Source organism: Mustela erminea, chromosome 4 (assembly GCF_009829155.1).
Source record: "Mustela erminea isolate mMusErm1 chromosome 4, mMusErm1.Pri, whole genome shotgun sequence".
Classification (NCBI taxonomy): Eukaryota; Metazoa; Chordata; class Mammalia; order Carnivora; family Mustelidae; genus Mustela; species Mustela erminea.
This window is the reverse complement of record NC_045617.1, coordinates 3,200,242-3,220,621: the sequence shown is the minus strand read 5'-3', so window position 1 is coordinate 3,220,621 and position 20,380 is coordinate 3,200,242. Positions and strand designations below refer to the sequence as shown.

Genomic DNA, 20,380 nt, shown 5'->3' with positions numbered 1-20,380 from the left:
AAGAACAAATAAACAAGCAAATATGGTAACAGGCCCTGGGCAGGGGGAGGATCAGTACTGAGTTCCTATAATATATTATCTGAAATATCCAGTTTCCAACAAGAAACTGTGAGGCATGTAGGAAAACAGGAAAGTATAACCCATGTCCTGGGGATGGGGAAGGGGAGGGAAAGCGGACAATGTGCAGGAAGCAGAAAGTGCTGGTAAGAACACCCCGGTGTCAGAGTTAATGCGGTATTTCAAGGTAGCCATAAGTATGTCCACAGAACTACAGGACACCATGGCTGAGGAAGTACAGGAAGGTGTGATGACGTTGCATCACAAGAGTATCAATAAAGGAAGAGAAATCATGGAAAAGAACCAGGTGGAAATGAGGAAGGTGAAAAGCATGATAAAAACTTGGATAGGGACCTACGAGCTGGTGGGAGCAAGAATTCAGAAACTCAACATTTTACAGGCTGATAGAGGTTTTCAAGCTGAAGAAGAGAGAGGAAGAAAAGAAAATGGAAAAATGAACAGAGCCTCCAAGAAAAGCGAGCAATCATTAAGCACACCAACATACAAAGGAAGTGCTAGAAAGACAGAAAAGTGAAGAAAAAATAATTCAAATTAATAATGACTAAAAGTTACCCAATTTATTCAAAAACAATAACCAATTATCTACATACCTAGAAAGCTCAATGAATTCCAGATCTGATAAACTCAGAGACCCACAAACAGACATATCATACTAAAAATGTTAAATGTCAAGGACAAGGAGAAAATCTTCAAAGTAACAGAAAAACAACACACATGTAAGGGAACCCCAGCAAGTTAACAGCTGACTTCTCAGCCAAAACAATGGAGGCCAGAAGGCAGTGGAAAAACATACTCTAACTTCTTGAAAGAAAACAAAACTGTCAACAAAATTCTATTCCCAGCAACGGTATACTTCAAAAATAAAGAGAAAGTTAAGACTTTTCCCAAAGCAAAGACTGAGATATTTGTTGCTACAAGACCCATTTAATGAAAAATACTGAAGAAAGTTCTTGAGGCAGAATAGTATGATTCTAATACACATAAGCAAAACCACTGATAGAGGGACACATGGGTGGCTCAGTTGGTTGGACAACTGCCTTCGGCTCAGGTCATGATCTCGGAGTCCCGGGATCGAGTCCCGCATCGGGCTCCCGGCTCCACGGGGAGTCTGCTTCTCTCTCTGCCCTTCTCCTCACTCATGTTCTCTCTCCCTGTCTCTCTCTCAAATAAATAAATAAAATCTTTAAAAAAAAAAAAACCACTGATAGAAGTAATTGTACAGCTGTAAAAGACACTATAATGAATATTTTTCTCCTTTCTTGGCTCACCGAAAAAGCAGTTGCATAAAATAGTTTTATAAAATAATAGGTACACAATGTGTTGTTGGACCTATAACATATAGAAATATAATAGAACCATAATATATTTGCCAACAATAGCACAAAGGAAATGAGTAGGGGCAGAGCTATAATTGCCAAGGAAATGATGATGGTAAAGTAATAATTATTAAGAACGTGTGTTTGAGTTTGTAATACAATAGATGTAATACATATAATGATACCACAAAAGAGGTGGAAAGGGAACAGAGCTATATAGGAGTGACAGTCCTATATGTCACAGGAATTAAGTCAGCATAAATTTGAAGCTGCTCTGAGAAGTTAACATGTATATGGTAAATGGTAGAGCAACCACTAAAAAGTAACTCAAAAATATAGTGACCACTTTACATTGATTAGGACAGTTATCATCAAACAAAACAAGCAAACAAACAAACAAAAACAAAAACAAACCACAGAAAACAGCAACTGTTGACAAGGATGTAGAGAAATTAGAGCCTCCGGTCTTGGCTGGTGGAAACGTAAAATGATGCAACTACATTGGAAAATGACATGGCAATTTCTCAAGACTTTAAACGGTTTCACTTCTGTGTATGTGTGTCCAGAAGAAGCAGACACAGTGGTTTAAACAGACATTTGTGCACCCATGCTTATAGCAGTCAATAGCCAAAAGGCAGAAACTACCCAGATGTCGGCTGATGGATGAATGGATAAACAAAGTGCATTGTCTACTTAAAATGGAATGCTATTCAGAGTGGCTGAAATGGTAAATTTTATGATATGTATATTTTACCGCAATAAAAAAAAACTGTATCAAGAGAGGAAAAGATAAAAAGAAAACATGCCAGTCTTACTCAGTCACTATTCCTGCTGAGAGCATTGAGTATTGGTTCCTATCAGCCCTTGAAAATAAGCACCTCAGAGAGTCATTTTATTCTTCAGGTGTGGCTTTATAAGTTTAGTCTCATGAAGTGAATCCCTCTCCACCGCTCCCAGCTCTCCAATTTCCCATTATTAACCCCCACCCATGTTTCCTTTGTATCTAACTGAATTTTAAGGGATATGCATGCCTCTCTTAAACACCAAGGAGATTACCTGATAATACCACTAGTTAGCAAGGCACCTTTGGTTGAGAAACCACAGGAGAATCAGGGGACTCCTGGGATCTACTGGGGAATCACCTCTGTGTGCAGAGACATTACATCAAGCCTTAAATTCTGGTTGCTTTCCCAGTGTCATAAAAAATAAAAATTGGAATAATCCTAACAATGGTTATTATCAAAGAAGAAGGCAGGCAACTTAGACTGGGACCATATAGAGAGAATACTACTTGTAATCATAAATGAGACACATAGCCTGATACAGTAGAAAAATCAATAGGTTTGATATCATAAAGCCAAAATATGGAGTGAAAATAATCATTAGTGAAATTAAAATTAATTTAATGAAATTAAAATTCTACATTAGAAAATATTTTCTCTGGAGTGCCTGGCTGGCTCAGTCAGTTAAGTGTCTGGCTTTGGCTCAGGTCATGATCTTGGGGTCTTTGCTTTGAGTCCTGCGTGGGACTGCCTGCAATCGGGGCAATCTGATTCTCCCTCTCTCTGTCTCTCTCTCTGCCCCTCCCCTCCACTCATGCTCTCTCTCTCTATAATAAGTAAATAAAATCATTAAAAAACAGAAAATATTCACTCAATGTCAAAGAGGACAGAAAAAGAGGAATAGACAAAAGAGACATGAAATATATGAAAACGAAAGGGGAAATCGTAGGCATAAATCCAACTATATTAATAATCACATTAAATGTAAATAGATTAAACAATCCACCAAAAGGCAGAGATTGTTAGAATAGACCGAAAAACAAACAAAACATGATTCAACTATTCTTTGTCTACAGAGGACACACTTTCAATTCAGATACAAATAGGTTTAAAGTGAAAGACTCAAAAAGACACATCAGGCAAACAGCAACCACAGGAAAGTAGAAATAACTATAATAATATCAGACAAAATATACTTTAAATCAACAATGACAACAAAATATCTGTAGAGATTAAGAGGGACATTTTATAATGGTGGAAAGGTCAAGCCATCAGAAAGCTGAAACAATTACAAAGACATAGGCATCCAACAACAGAGCACAGAAATACATGAAGAAAAACTGACAGAATTGAAGACAAAAATGGAAAATTCAACAATAATAGTTAGAAAGTTCAATACCCCAATTTCTTTTCTTTTCTTTCTTTTTTTTTTTTTTTAAAGATTTTATTTATTTATTTGAGAGAGAATGAGTGAGAGAGAGCATGAGACGGGAGAAGGTCAGAGAGAGAAGCAGACTCCCCAAGGTGCTGGGAGCCTGATGCGGGACTCGATCCCAGAAGTCCAGGATCATGACCTGAACCGAAGGCAGTTGCTCAACCAACTGAGCCACCCAGGCGCCCCCAATACCCCAATTTCAATGATGGATAGAACAATGAGACAGAAAATCAACAAGGGAATAGAAGAATAACCGTATAAACTAACTCGATCTAACCCATATGTACAGAACACTCCTCCTAATGGCAGCAGAGAATAGTCTTCTCAAGGGCACTTGAAACATTCTGCAGGATGGACCATCTGCTAGGCCATAAGACAACCTCAGTGACTTCAAAAGAATAAAATGAATAAAAATGATGGAAAGCATTTTCTCCGTCCATGATAGGATAAAATTAGAAATCCATAACATGGAAAAATTTGGAAAATTCACAAATAGGAGAAAAATAAACAACACACTCCCAAACAACCAAGGAGTCAAAGAAGAAATAAAAGGGAAATCATAAAATACTTCCAGATGAATGGAAATAAAGATACAACACATCAAAACTTAACAGATGCAGCTAATGCAGGGCTTGGAGGGAAATTTATAGCTGCAAATGCCTAGATCAATAAAGCAGAAAGGTCTCAAATCAATAACCTAAGCTTCCCTTTAAGACACAGGAAAAAGAAGAGCCAACTGCATTGGAAGAAGGAAGGGAAGCACGAGGATCAGAGTGAAGATTATGAAAATGGAGAGAAGAAAGGCAGTATAGGAAATCAGTGAAGTCAACCACTGAACACGAAGTTTCCAACAGCATCATCCACCATTGCCCAAAGCCAAATAACCCAATGTCCCTCAGTTGGTGAATGAACAGACAAAACATGGCATATCCAAGAAATGGGGAATTGCTCATCCACAAAAGGGAATGCAGAAGTGACACCTGCTACAGCGTGGAGAACGTTATGTTCAGTGAAAGAAGCCAGACAGAAAAGACACGCATGATGTCATCCCATTCACACGACAGTCCAGGATAAGAAAATCGATAGAGACAGATCAGATTCATGGTTGTTCAGGAATGTGGGAGGGAGAGGGGCAGGTGGGTATGCTACAGAGCAAAGAGCAGGAGGTTTCTTTCTGAAGTAATAAAAGTGTTCTAAAATCCACTGCTGGTGGCTCTATGTACCCATGAATATGGCAAAACCCATGGAGTTCTGTGTTTCTAACGGGTGAATTATACCTCAATAAAGCTGTTGCTAAAAAATATAACCTCACTTAGAGGCTGCTGACATTAGCACATACACAGTACGTGTTTACACACACTACCTTTTTGAGGGAACATTATATCGAATATAAGAAATCAGAGGGTGGGAAGAAAATGAAAATACCTCTCATTACTAAATATATTATATGCATCGGGGATTGGAAAGAATTGGATAGTTTGATTCAAATTTAAATTATCTTTCACTGCAGGGTTGCCTGGGTGGCTCAGTGGGTTAAGCCGCTGCCTTCGGCTCAGGTCATGATCTCAGGGTCCTGGGATCGAGCCCCGCATCGGGATCTCTGCTCAGCAGGGAGCCTGCTTCTCCTGTCCCAACCCCCTGCCTGCCTCTCTGCCTACTTGTGATCTTTCTGTCAAATAAATAAATAAAATCTTTTAAAAAATTATCTTTCATGGCAGATTACATGGTACATCCTATACAGTTCTAAGGATTTTATTTATTTACTTGGAGAGAGAGAGAGAGCAGGGACACACGTGTGCACAATGGGGGAGGGACGAAGAGAGAGGGAGAGAGAGACTCTCAAGCAGGCTCTGCCACGGATGTGAAGCCCTAGGTGGAGCCTGACCCAGGGCTCCATCTCATGACCCCAGGATCACGATCGAAGCCAAAATCCAGAGCGGGATGCCCAACCAACCGAGCCCCCAGGCACGCCCTCCCCCATCCTATGCAGTTTTATAGCAAGTTTTAGAAGGATCATGCTTGGAGTCCAGTCGTGCCCAGAATGAAATCCCACCTTCCACGTGCACTTAGCAAGTGTGCCATCAGAGGAAGTATGTTGTCACTGGCTCATCTTTGCTCTCAAAATAACATTTAAATCATTCAACTTACTAGTGTCCTTGTCCCCCTCGAAGGACCTCTGAGGAAAAGTTACTGTTTAGTATTTATCTGAGTCTTTCCCTTAGAGGGTGAGGTCATCCTGCTGATGGTTTTGTAACTGGATGCCAGTGAGTGAAAGTGACAGGTTTGAAGCATTTAGTGAGGCAAAGCGGTCGGCAGCCCAGGCTGGGAAACCGTAGCTCTTCGACTTGTTTTGTGTGACACTGGCATTCTGTCAGTATTCTAGCCAGGAGGACAGGGACAGAGGTCCCATTTCTAGAACTGAATTCTTTTGTGCCTCAGAGGTTAGAGTTGCCCAGTGCAATGTCCTGCATGTGTGGAATGAACAGGTCATTCTAAAGCATCGCTCTGTTCCAGGCAGACAGAACGAGTGGTATTTTGTTCAAACGAAGGTGCTGACTTCAGAAGTCTGGGAGTGAACGCCTAGGAATACAGGGAAGCCACCGCCGTCTGAGCGGCCCCGAGCTTTCTGCAGGTGTTTCTCCTTCTCTCATGGTGTGCGGAACCAAAAAGCCAACAACACAATGAGTCACTGTCGCTAGCCTTTGCATGTTTTCCGGAGACTTCTGGGAATGCTGGACAGTGGGCAGTTCTGTACCGATCCAAGCTTGGATGGCGCAGTTTTCTCTGATGCTCCAAAACCTGCTTTGTTGAATTTCTAACATGTTCTGACACTGTGCTTGGTTATATACAGAAGTCCATAAGATCATCTCTGCCCTCCCAAAAGTCGCATTCTGGAGAGGAGAATGATCTACTCTTCCTGCATGTGTGTCCCCTTGACTGTGTGTGTGCAGGTGGGTTCCTGTGTGTGCATGTACACATGTGTGTGCACATGTACGTGTGCGTGTGTGTATGGAGTGGGCTTTGGGAAGACTTCATGGACTGGAGGTGGGTCTTGGAGAATGACTGCCGGAGAGACTACGGGAGAGAGATTCCGCAAGCTGAAGGTCATCACGAGCCATAAAGAGGACACCGTGGGGGGACGTTTGGGCAGTGTGACCCTGGGTCTCTCAGCGTCAGTGCATGGGGCAGGGCCGGAGGGTACGGCTGAGAGGCAGAGTGGGCCCGATCAGCTGTGTCAGGAGTAAGGTATACCTTCTATCACGGGCAAACAGTACTTGAGCCCCTGATGGGTGGAGCTACTCAGGGCCAGGGTCAAGGTTGGGTGAATTCAGAATGTGCCCCGAGGCAGAATCCGCTTTGGAGTAAGGTCCCTGTGCAACTAAGGGCAAAGGAAAACCATGCAAAGCAGAAAACAGGTACATTTTTCAAAGGCAGTTTTCCACGGACACTGTGCCCTTCCCCATTTCCCTGTGACAGTGACCACGTTTCACTTTCAATGAAGCCAGAGCACGTTCCCTGGGTGCTGACGTCAATGGGCTTTTCGCCTGAATAAGGACCTCCCAGCGGACCCTAAGGGACTGATTCTAATCTCCAGCACGTGGGCCGGCAGCATCCCTCCATGACCCGGACGGCCAGCAGCCACACGCGTCTGTGGAATGACGCTGCCCTTCTAGGGACACACATACACACAAACCCGGCACAGAAGGGGGACCTGTGCAGGAACATTTCAGAATCTACGTGAGTGCCCAGACAGGGACGTGTTCGGATCCACTGATTGCCGTGGGAGAGTGTCGGCGTGAGGCGCGCTGGTGAATGTGCTGAGCCGACAGGCACTGCAAGATTCAAAGCAGTGAAAAGCGAAACAAGACAAAGGCAGCCGCCAGTCATGCACCGGGAAACCGGAGCCGGCAGCGGGCCTCTCCCCCTCGGGGGAGCTGCAGCCTCTCATCCGGGGAAGGAGCCCTGCTCCCAGCTCGCTACCGTAATGTGCTCCCTCTTTCTCTGATCTGTGCTAGAAACCCGTGAACGCGGGGACTCGGATAGCCTCACTCCACGGGATCTGACCCCCCGCCCGGGACTTGCCCCAGGAAAGGTCAGACCCTGAAAATAAACAGATTGACGAGAACCCCCTGCAGAAATCTTCGGTAGCCCCTAAACGCCGGGAAGCCCACCGCGCTTCAGCGTGGCCACGTGACCTGAAATACTCCAGACAAATCCGAGGGAGTGTTTGAGAAGTCAAGGGCTTCCTTCACTTACGCACAAAACACCAGCTCCCTTTGGAGAGGGGAAGGTTGTGTTGGCCGGAAGGACCGGCCTGGCGGGTTGTTTGTGACCTCGCAGATCATTACTTCTGACCGACAAACTGTATCCGCTCCCCGAGGGCCCCGTGCGGGTTCGCAGTGTGGGCTCCGGTCGTCCTGTCTTACACCCCACGCGGGGCTCTGCGGTTGGAACGTGGGGCTGATGGAGCTGCTGTGCTCGCTTCCTGCGGGCACGCCAGGCCCGGCAGGCGGGACAAAAGAAGTTACAGCAACACAGACGCTGATGTGATGCTCTTTTGGGACCACAGATACGAAATATTACACGTTTGAACGCCCGCAACCGTCCAATTTGCTGTTACTCCAAGATCATGCTGTACCTTGCTCTTTGCTCTGTAAATCTCGGGCTTAGGCCAAAAGCAATAAAATGTGATTTGACCTTCCATGGGAACACCCATTTCCCCGTTCTGCGCCGCCTGACCATCTCTCCGTCCGGCAGCCGCCCCTCACTCCCTCGGGTGCCCTCTGCCTGACCCTTGCGCATGGCCACGGGATGGCGTGGGAATTGAGAAGCTGACTGGCGCCCATCCAGCCCATCTCTCCTTGTTTTCAAAGCCCTTGAATTTCTCTAAGAAGGAGTGTTGGCGGCTAGTTCCATCGCAGTGAGGGTGTGATTCCTCATGTCCCCAGATCAGATCACCCAAATAGACGGAGCCATCAGTTACAGGAGTCGTCAAGTCATGGCACACACAGCTTCTAGCATTTTCTCTCATACCCAAACACACTCTCACACGTGCACCAAGGAGAGAGTAAACTCAGCTGCAGCACGGTCACGCACAGCACGATGTTGTCCCTCACAGAGAAATCCCGTATACGTTTGGGAACGGACTCAAGCCAGCACTGTGGGTGTTGTTGGCTGTGGTCCTTGAGCAACGCCCACTGCCAAACGAACAGACGCACACAATGGTGACAGCTCTGGAGGGACCTGCTTTGCTCCTTCAGAGAATGGGGCAGTAGCACGGTGACCGGGAAAGAGTGGGAGAAGGAGCCCAGGGTCACCCGTGACCACTGTCAGCGAACCAACACCCACCATCGCTCCGTCCGAGGAGGGAGCGGGTGTGTGGGCAGGGTGACTTCAAGGAAAGCTGGCAGCAGAAACAATAGGGGCGGAAACTTCCCTGAAACCCTGGTTTTCCTTGAATGGGCTCCTTTCCAAGAAGAGTTCACACAGAGTTTACACACCGGACGCTGTTTGTCGCAGCTAGGATCCCTCAGGGACGTCTGTCCTCCCGCCCCCACCTGCAAATGCACCAACGTGGTGACTGTTGAGGAGGGAAGTGAAACCAATGGGATTGGATCGACAGCAAAAAAACCTGTGGATTAGGTTTTGTGAACAGGTTTCACAGAACAGGAAATACCCCTGTTTTCAATCTCTATGAGAAGAGTCCGAGGTTAAATAAATACACAAAGAGACGCAAAACCAAGCAGATGCACGGAAACACCTCTCCTAATGATGAGCTTGACCGTCCCACACTTCGGGTCAAGGAAGAGGAACAGACACCCTGTAGAAAAACACAGCCAGTTAACCCCGGCCCCGGCTGCAGGAAGTCCATAGCCACATACATGACTGTAGTGTGTGTCCGCGGTTCCCTCGCTCTCTAGGTTAACCCGATTCTGTCTGTGCCTGTTAAATTCTTTCCTTTCAAAGGCATCCCCTTTCTACTGCAGACCCTGCTGTCCTTGTGGCCACATGTCAAGGGCAAACCTCCGTCTCACAGCAGGTGGCCCCCCAGCATCCCAGTGTCCAGCACATCCCCAGCCCCACGATGGTGCCCCTGGGGACAGGACTCGGGGATTCTTGTGGACCTTTCAAAGGCAAAACCTTTTAAACCAGAAATGTTGCTTTTGACTTGGTTATGTTTCCTATAGTACTAGCATGGCACCAAATCCCGTGCAGGTCTTCAAAAAATACTTTCTGGGGTGGTATGACAAATTCCATGAATTCAAGGGATTGTTCAAATAATTTGATATGACACAATTGTATTACATCACATATAACCAACAGTAACGGGACCTTTAGCTGGAAAATGATTCATCTATAGCTTCTGGTTGTAATTCATCTGAAATATAAGATGGCTGTTATCATTTAGGATATAGGTAATTTTGATGAAAGGCAAGGTATAGAGTCTATTTTTTAAAAAGATTCCCTAACTTTAAAAATATGACAATTGCCTTTGCACAGTTACTATAATAACTAAAGCAGTCCTTTGCTGAAGGATGGAGGCTTCATTCAAAGATGGAAGATTTTTATTCATTTGAGTCACACTGAGATTGCTTCTGGTAACACAGGTAATGGCAAGAGAGAAGGAAGAGCGGACAGGGCCAGGCCCCTCCAAGAACTTGGAGGTGAAGGAAGTGCTCCTGGTACACCATGCTAATAACATCGGTGGTGGAAACACATCGCAGGAAAAATCAGAGAGGGGCTGACATGCTGTAGTGGTTCCAGAAAAGCACATTCTAGCAACGCGCATGACTCTGCACAGAGAAGAAGGGGTAGAGTCGGAGAAGCAGAAGCATTTCTACCACCAGCAAATCGTCCCCAGCCGGGCAACAAGAGGACCTCAGGGTTGTTAGTTTGGTCTGAATGAAACACCCTTCACTTGTTTCTGCTCACCCTCATTCTGTGCTCCCCAAGCAGCCTTGTGATGACGTATTAGCTTTTGAGACGTCTCAATATCAGGAAGGAGTTTTCCATGGGTCCCAGGCAGGAGCTTTCTGGCTCTTAGACCGGGCTTACTGCCATTATGAGTCAATGAATTAGTGTTCTAACAAGTACTTAACTCTGATGTCCCGTAAGGTAACTGGTACAGTACAATTTCTGACCCCACTCAGCTAGATCCAGGGATTGGAACTGGAGTCAAAGTCCCTGTCCCATCCCCGCTACCCTGCGTCCCATCCTAATGGTTCCCTTCGTCCTCAGGGTTGACATTCCTTCCTGTTCAAACTTCAAACTGCAGTTAAGTGAATACATTTTGCTAGGAGCCTCCTGTCAGCCAGGATAAAAAGGGAATCTTGGAGGGCTCTTAATTCTCATTATCTAATAACAGAATCCTCTGGGAACTAGTATGAAGGATATTAAAATCCTATCTTCATTTGCCATTTAGACTTTAGGGAGAAAAAGGCTTGTGAATAACAGTTTTACATGGTTTCATTCAAGGAAAAGCAGATTTTTCACAAGGGTTTTTCCAAGAGGACACATTCTTCTTAGACTTAACTCAGGGCTCTCCCTATCAGAGTAGGTGATTAAGAATTTACTGAAGTTTTTGGAAAATGTTAACCCTGTCATCCCCCCCAGGGATGCTAGCATACAAAAGTTGTGATCCGAAAGCCAGCTGCTTCAAACTCAGAAAATATTTTCCCGTGGAAACAATAGTCTTAAAATTATGGGAATTCCTGTGGAAGTCCAGGGAATCCTCTTGGATCCTGAATGTGGCTGATGCGATGCTGATGGTAACCATGACCTAACATCAGGTTTGGGATCCCGGACCTGAGCCGGGTGCTGCAGCGGCTCCCCTAGCCCTGCCCTGGTCCCACTCCCGAGTGGGATTCGCTAAAGAACTAAGTCCCTGGGTGCTCCACCCAACCCCTGCTCACTGAGGTCCCACGAGGGCTGAAGTGGGACTCAAAGGTCTTCCATGGTGTAGGAAGCTACCTTCCCTGAGCCTTAGAATTCACGTCTCAAAGTGTCGCAGGTGGACAGCTCCCTTGTAAGTTACCAAACAACAAGGAAATCCTGTTCAGGTCTGCAAAGAGTTGAATCACAAATGAAATTCTGAAATGGATTTCTTGGAGCCACCTTTACTGTATTTTTAGGGCTTCCTTTCTTTCTTTCATGAAGTCCTGGTTAGTAGTGGTCAATGATGCTCCCCTCTTCCGGGCTCATGGGCGACCTAGCTTTAATGTTTCCTAATTCTTCAAATGCACGATCTTGCTTTCACCATGTTTGGGTTACAGTTCATTCAGATTTTAGTCCAACCTCTTGCCAGTCTGCTCTGTTCCCTTCTCCCACAAATATCTCCTCCTTGCCCATGCTAATCTTCCTTTAAAAATACCCTTCCCTTACGATGGGGAGCAGCGGTGGGAATCCTCCACTTCTCTGCTGTCCCGTCAGTAGCCACTCAGCAAGTGTGGCCACCGGGAATGTGAGGACATTTGTATTGGTTTCACACCGGAATTCAGGTTGACACAGGAACTGAACTCTGTGTGTGGGGGTGTGTGTGTGTGCGTGCGTGCGCGCACATCTTCCGAGGCTCTTTCTCCCCTTACGGCATCTGGACAGGAGTCAGGAGCTGCCTTTTCCTCTGATCAAGGCTGAACAGAAGGTGCTGATTTTGCTCTTGATCCTCCCACAGACGGGGAAAATCTGCCCTGGCTGTAAGATGTCACCGTTTGCTGCTGGTAGGGTTCTGTCGATCTGTCCTGCCCCAGGTTCAGAAACAAAACCAGACAGACCATCCTGACCCCCATCTGCACTGTCCACTGTCATCCACTCCCTTGTTCTGCACCATGAAGCTCATGGACACGTTCTGCCTCCGTTCCTCCCGCCCTTCTGCCCTGGGAACTCTCAGTCTCTCCTTCGGCTCCTGCACTGAAGGGCCCTTGTCAAGGTCGCCGGTCCCCACGGGATCCTCACCCCAACGTCCTGCCACCAGTTCTCCTGTGTGTTTGCCAGTCGGTGGCTTTCTCCTTGAGATACTTTCACCTCTTGGTTCCTGGGCCATTTTAACCCAGCATCCTCCTCCCCTAGCCTCCTCCTCCCCCAGGGGACCGATGCTGGCAGCGCCTCAGTCCCCGAACGGGCCCATTTCTCAGGGGTCCCCTGGCGGTGCTCCCTAGGGGGTCTCAAGCAGCACACAGATTTCGAATGCCACACCCGTCTATGATCCCAAAGTATCTGCAGCCGCACGTGTCCCCCGAGCACCACAACCACGCAGTCCACTGGCCCCTCCGTGGCTCTGGGGTAGTTACTTGGCTTCTCACTCTTAGCGTGTCCAAAACATAGTCCCCGTGTCCTCCGCGCGCACACCGCCTCTCCCCCGCCCTGCCCATCAGGACAAAGGCACCCGGGACAGAAAACCAGATCCAAACACATCATTCAACCGGGACTCTGCCTTCTCTCCCTCCTTGTACTTCCGTCCAGTCAACCAGCTAGACTCGCCAACCGTGTCTTCCAAAGGGGATCCCCCGCCACTTCCCCGTTCTCACGCTGCCCCCACGCCACCTGTCCACCTTCATTCAGGCTCCGCCTCCCCACCTGCTCCCGGTAGCTTTCTTCATGGAGACCCGGGGGTCTTCCTAATTACGAATGGATCATATCGCTCTTCTGCTTCACATTCTCTCATGCTTCCCTAACACGTGGGGACCCAAGCCCGTGGCCTCCAAGGACCTTCTGACCCTGCTCCTCTCTGCCCCTGCGTCCTGCTCTCCCCCGCGCTGCCCTGTCCTGCACGTTGGCCGCCTGGCCTTCGCGGCTCACACTTGCCTCCCCCTTCCCGGGCCTGCCCAGGAGCTCTTCCTCCTGGTCCTCACGGAAGAGCGATGCAGGCTGACATGTCACCGCTGAGGTCACGTGTGGTCTCCGAGAGGCCCCCGCTGGCTTCGCTCTTCCCACACCCTTCACAGTGTGGATCCATCTGCACGGGCTCCCGTTCTAGCTCGCTCACTGTCCGTTCCCCACGCACATGGAGTCCCGGAACCAAGAATCAAACTTGTGTCGGGCAGGGGCTACGGATATTTGCAGAAGAATGAACGGCCACGGCCATGTGAGCCACGCTTGCAGCAAAATGGAGCTCTCCGCGGCCCGACGCAAAGTCCTTTTGGTTTCATAAATATACAAAACGAGCAGCTACAAAGTTGTGAGTTCCATGTCGCAAACACGCCTGAACACACCAACTTGTCTCTTTTCAGCACAGCTACCAGCTTCTCTGCTTTAGAAACTCTGCTTTTGTATTGAAGGAACTTTGCCTCTGAGGTTCTAATCATCCCATTTTCCGAAAAAGGTCAAGTAAATTAGGAACTCTTTGCTGGATATTTTGTTCTGCCATAAAAACCATCAGATAAATGTATGTAAATGATTTTTGCGTTGAAAATGCCCGTGCTTGATAGTGATTAGGGACATTAGTCTTCGCCGTAATATTAAAGTACTAATTGGGCAGCGGTATTAATCAAGAAGACGTCTGACTCAACTTCAAAAAATAAAAGAGGCTAAATAGAAAAAAGAAGTGAAAGAAAAGCCATGCAGGTGTTCTGGAAAATTCAGTAAGCCTACATTCCAGAGCACTATTCTACACTGAGAACCCTCCTATCTTTTCCGTCCCGGACACTTTTTGTGGGCACTCTGTCGAGGAGACCCCCGCCCGGGAGGAGTGAGGGTACAGAGGAAGGTGAGACAAGCCCGAGGGCTGGTGCGTCGCAGCGGGGACCCCGCGTACCTGCTGCGTGGCAGGACTCCCCTCTGCCTTCCGCTGGCTCATCACTCATCTGCTCCCAGGAGTCCGCGCTGCTTCTCAGAGTCAGCAACGCCGGTCCTCTGCTCCCACCTCTCAGCGTGAAGGGACAGCAGCTGGCTGGAAGGGACAACAGGACCGGATGTTAATGTCGACGACTCCTTACACTATGATCAGGAGCAGGGCTCCACCTGGAAGCCTCCAGCAACAGATGGGGCGTGTGTGAGACGGGCCTGATGGGACGAATGCCGTCGTGACGCACGAGGCTTGAGAACCACTGTTCTAGATCCGTACCCTCAGGGGAGCAGCCTGGCGGGGAAAGCATGACGGAGCAGATCAACAGTGCCTTCGCACCTGATTCCGGGGAACCACACCTTCCCGATACACGTCCCGCTCCGAGGCGCCCAGGGTGTGAATTCGCAGGATGCTCAACTCCGTGAGGACCTTCCCAGGTATTTATCATAAATCAAGAGCGAGCTCGTTCCCTGAGGAAGGATCTGGAGCCTGCTGGGCTTTGATAGCGCTGACCAGGAGGGAAACAGATCCTCAGGGATGACAGAGGTTTACTTCAGAAATGAGTGAGGGGGAGCTGTGGGGCTTAGCCAGCCCCTTCTCCCAAAGGTCAAGGAGGTTTGCTCTCGTTAAGGAGGGTGATGAGGCTGGCGACCCCTGGACACCTAGGGCTGAGGAGCAGGGGAGGCGCACGGGAGCACCGGCAGGGGTGCGGGACGGCGCGGAGGGTGGCTGAAGGGTCCGGTTGGAAGACAAAGGTCACCGAAACAAAGGAGACAGGAACCAAGGCCGACACTGGGGCTCTTCAGTGTTCAGTCCGGTCGTCCCTGGGCCACGCACAGCAGGACAGAGAGGCGGGGGGAGGACGGGGCTCCCACGTGTGTTTGTGGGGGTGCAGCCCTGAGCTCGTGTCTGTGGGCCTCTGTCACTGTCCGCACCTTCCACGCACGACTAGCAGAAGACAGACGAGGTCCCAGGTGTCTGGGACCCGTCACCGGACAGTGGACGGTAAGTCCTCTGGACGGGTTGTGGCAGGATGACTTCCGATATGTAATCAATATCTTGGATTGACATGTCCCTCACCATTACGCAGTATTCCCAGACAGCTTGACCGAAGTAAACCGACCCGGCGGCGGCTCGCGCCCAGGCAGACTCGACGTACGTACACGCCGCGAAACCGTCGCCAGCACGTTTGGAGTAATCACGGTTGTGCGGAAGCAAAAACACAAATACAAGAGCCAAAGGAGTTGGCTACCTCGTGTCTGAGCCTCCGCCTCCGACCTCTCCGCAGCCCGCACGGGCCCTGCTTCTCGGGCCCCTCACGACCCAGTCAAGAAGGCTCTAGGGACCCGACGACTTCCTCCCCAGCTGCCTGATCTGCCCGGGGCCCGCCAGCCCTGGGGATGAAGACAGTCCCGGGCTCGCCGCTCCTGGGGGACCCGTCCCCTGCCCTCCTTTCGGACTGCAGGAGGCTCTGACAGCATCTGAGGCTAAAACACAGAGCCCGGGTATCTTCCTTACACAAGAGGAGTAGATAGTGATGGAAAATCCACCACGAACGCTGCAAAGAGCGTGAGTTAAAGGTCGGTGGGAGGTGTGGCTCACCGTGAAATCTGGGGAAGCTGGAGGGCAGCGATACCTCCGTCCTCGGGCCCACGAGCCTGAATAGTGGCCGGGTTTGGGGGTTCAGGCATTGACGGGTCTGTTGTCAGACCAGGGGAAACAGGAATTGAATTCCTTGAGAGAAACCCATTAACTCTCCCATGAATGAAATGGGCGTCTCTGAGACCGGCGGGACGCAGGCCCGCATCTGGAGCCAGGGACAGTTAGCCTTCCGTGAACAAAGCCGTGGCTGTTTGTGAACCCATCTCATCCCCGGGGCACAAAAGAATGTGTGTGTGTGTTGTGTGTTGTGTGTGTATGAACACAAGAGGTTCTGCTCGGGGCCCCAGTAACTCCCCCAGGGAGCAACTTGGCAAGAAAAAGGTCCAAGACAGGCTGTTCTTCCCGTCCTGCAGATGGACCCAGAATGGAGAGTTCCAAGCAGGGCGGCTGGAGGAGAGCCGTGGCTCCTCGGGGAGGGGACTGGGAGCCCAGGCAGGGAGTGGGAGCGGACGGTCGGAGCCGGGCGGCACCTCAGTGAGCCATGGTACTCGGAGCCGCCCACCCTCGTCGGGTTTCTGGGACTGGGCCCTTACGTGTGCGCAGAACGGGCCAGGTTTGGAGGCATACGGATTACTAAAGGTTGTGAGATAAGCAACAGTGTTTTTATACAGATGGAAATCAGGATTTAAAAGTTTCAAATAAGATTAAAAACATTCATCCTGGAACCACATTCTGCCCCTGCTCTCAAAATCAGACAACAGGGGCTGCCTGGGTGTCCGAGGTGCATCATCTAAATTCGATCTAGATTTCCCCCAAATCAGCCATTCAGCAAATTCCAGGAATGCTGTGTTTTGGGACACTGAAAGGGCCGAGTTTCCCTGAAGGAGAAGGAACCTGTAGGACAGTTGTAGGTAAGTGTGAAAGGGAGAAGCAGGGGTGGGAGGAGCACTGGAGAGAGGACGCACACACCCGTGCACACGCACACACCCGTGCACACGCACACACCCGTGCACACGCACACACCAGTGCACACACGCACACCCGTGCACATGCATGCACAGGTGCACACACCCATGCACACACACACACAGCTGCACGCACAGGTGCACACACCCGTGCACACGCACACACAGCTGCATGCACAGGTGCGCGCACATGCCCCACATAACACATAACAGGCTAAGCCTCTCTCAGTGTGCGAGGGGCTGGGTGGCACGGGAGACGAGCCCGATGAATCAAGGCCCAGGGAAAAAGACAGCCAATAAACCGGCCCGGCAGAACCTGAGGATGATGCAGCCCTTCCTTCTCAGCCGTGGGGAGCCGCCTTCCTCTCCCCGGCCAGGCACTGTGTCTGGGAAGCTGGGGGGCTGCACCGGAATCTCCCCGCCTTCCATGTCTCCCAGCAGAGCTCCACAAGTTACCCTGGCACGGAGCTTTCTCCCTGAGCCGCATCCCATTCGACCAGAGCAGGAAGCTCCCCCACCTTCTGTCCCGGGGGCTGGGACTGAACGTGACATTAAATGCAGGCTCCTTTACGGCGGGAGTCCTCCCCCCCCAGAGCCTGGACCACGCAGCGGCATCACACGCTGAGGACAAACAATGGGAACAGAAGCCTCCCAGAGAGACCACTGAGCCATTCTCTCACCAGACTCAGGCAGCCCCGACGAGAGCCCTGCATCCCCGCCGGAGTTCTATACACACCAAGACTCAGGGATTCTTTGGAAGGCTTGGGGCCACAACTGAGAAATTCACGGATTACTTACAACTGATTGGGTTTGTGAAATTCCCGGTAGGGACTCCTCTCTATAGCAGCTCCTTCCTTTTCTTTAATTCTCTGAATCTGCTCTTGGTATTGCACGGCAAGGCTGTGAGGAAGCTTCAGGATGCGGCACAAGCCCCCCGGAGACCCAGGGACTTGGGTTCTGAGGTGGAGTGAGCACCTGACCTTTTCCAAGGAAGACGGCGGCAAAGCTATGGTTTGCTACAAGCATGTTTCAGACCATCAGGCCCGAGACCAAGATAGTGGGCTTGGAGGCAGCAGGCTGGGGACCTGTGCGAACAGCTGTGAGGAGGGGCCAGCCCGTCTAAGAGGAGTGGACGGGACACGGCGACACTCGCAGGGGGACAGACGCAGAGCAGAGGAGCCTGGACGGTGGCCCGGTACAGAGCACGCACAAGAGGTTCCGATCTCGGGAGCAGGAGCGGATGGTGGACTCACATTCACGGACAAGACCACCCAGGACTCGGAGCCTGACCACGGTGGGAGGCAGTGCTGGAGGGAGTCAGAGTGGTAAGCCCCCGGGAAGGATGGGACAGTGACTTTCCTTTGCATTTCGGAAAAACAGAGAGCTAGGTGAAGACAAGAGGATTCTGTCCTGAAGAAGAACGAGAGAGAGGACGCGCTCAAGCTGGTTGTGAGTGTCTGAGTGAAATGAGTATCTGTGAACCAAAGTCCTTTTCATGACTACGCTTCACTTGATTTTTTTAAAAATTGTGCCAAGCATGCAAAACATAACATTTGCCATTTCAACCATCTTAAAGGGTTTGTTTCTATGGTGTTCAGCACACTGGCCTCACTGTGCAGACATCATCGCCGTTCATCTCCAAAACGCTTTTCCTCTTCTCACACTGAACCTCTGTGGCCGTGAAACCCTGACCCCCGCATGTCCTCTCCCCGGCCTGTGGACGCCACTGTTCTACCTCCCGCTTCTACGGGTTTGCCCACTGCAGGAATTTCAAATAAATGGAATCACGCTTTACTCCATCGTCCTTCTGTGACTGGCTTCTTTCACGAACAAAATGTCCAGGGTGCATCCATGTTAGGGCAGGGACCAGACTCTCCTTCCTTTGCAAGTCTGAGTAGGATGCCTTTGTACGGAGAGACCCCAGTTTGTTTATCCATCTGTCGGTGGACCCTTGGGTTGCTCCCACCTTTGGCTATGGCGATTAACACAGCTGTGAAAACGCATGTGCGACGGCCTCTCCCAGCTTCCGCGTCACATCTTTTGGATGTCTGTTCCAAAGTGGAATTGCTGGGTGGATGGTAATTCCAAATCCCATGTTTAAGTTTTTGGGAAGCTTCCACACGGTCTTCTGCAACTGCTACATCACTCTACATCCCCACCAGCAATGCACGGCATTCTGATTTTTCCATAGCTCATCAACACTGGTTATTTATTTCTTCTTCTTAAAAAAACGATAACCATCCCAATGGGTGTGGCATGGTACCTCAGTGCGGTTTTGCTTTGCACTTCCCAAACACTTCGTGATTGTTGGGCCTCTTTTTACGTGCTCGTTGAACACGATTGGCAAATATTCTCTCCCATTCCACGAGTTCCCTTTTCACTCTGCTAATTGTGTCCTTTGATGCATACACATTTTTCATTTTGTTGAAGGCCAGTGTATCTCTTCGTTCTTTTGTTGCCTGTGAGTTAGGTGTTATGTCCAAGAAATTCTCAGCAGATACAGGTCATAAAGCTTTCCTCTGACATTTTCTCCTAGGAGCTTTATAGTTTTAGCTCTTACATTTAGGCTTTTGGTCAACTTTGGCTAATTCTTTTAAAATGGTGAAACATAGCATGGATTTACTTGTTATTCCTGCACGGGGACATGCTCATCTCCTCTGTATAGTTGCGATTTTAGTACACATCCTGCCAAAGCAAGTGCTAAAACACAGTCTTTGGAAAAAAAACACATTGCCATAAGCATATGAAAATAAAACTGTTCACGCTACATTTATAACGACTGTTCTCAGCTCCTAACTGGGGCACTCATCTCCTTGTCCTGGATCTACCAGATGTGCTAACGGTTACAACTTAGGCACTTGTCTGCTGCCTGTGTGCCCCGTGAAGCTTTCCTTAAGGTTCCGACCCCGACTCTCACACAGCTCTCTCCGCGGTGGCCAATGTCTCTCCCACTCTCGGTGCCAAGCCAGTGGGAGCCCAGCAAGATTTTTAGGTCCTCTTGTAAATTTTTCACCATCTGCAGATGGATGCTGTGATGTGGACGTATTTTGAAGAGTTTGGATATAGATTTAAAACAGGGGGGGATCGGTTTGAAAACCTGCACATGGAGATTCTAGATGCCCAGATACCTTCTCCCACCCCCAGAAGAAACAAAGTGTTCATTCTTTGGAGAAAGGAAGCCAGGGAGCCTCTGGGCTTCGACACACTGCGGAGAGATGAGGCTGCACGAGCGGAAACAGCATGAGGATCTGCAGATCAGATTTCGAGGTGTCCCTAACAGTGCTCCCACCCCTTCCTCCCGTCCTGCTCCCAGAGCACCTGCTTCTAGTCATACAGCCTGCCCCACCCCTGCCTCTGACAAGAAATAGGAGGTCTCTACCCTGGAGAGACTGAACTCTACCAAAGAAAAGACCTACAGGTAC

General features: G+C 49.3%; 1 protein-coding gene and 1 non-coding gene across 3 annotated transcripts in view; both read right to left on the bottom strand.

Annotated features, from left to right (window-relative positions):
* The window catches only part of PDE10A (phosphodiesterase 10A), a 569,606-nt gene that overhangs the window by 323,829 nt on the left and 225,397 nt on the right, over nt 1–20,380 (bottom strand). For both annotated transcript variants that reach the window (XM_032338528.1, XM_032338527.1), the window contains exon 2: nt 14,362–14,496. In XM_032338528.1, the coding sequence (XP_032194419.1) occupies nt 14,362–14,496 (135 nt within the window). The remainder of the gene's footprint in view (nt 1–14,361; nt 14,497–20,380) is intronic.
* LOC116589601 lies at nt 19,554–19,657 on the bottom strand. Its single transcript, XR_004285365.1, has one exon. It is a non-coding gene; the product is annotated as a U6 spliceosomal RNA (small nuclear RNA).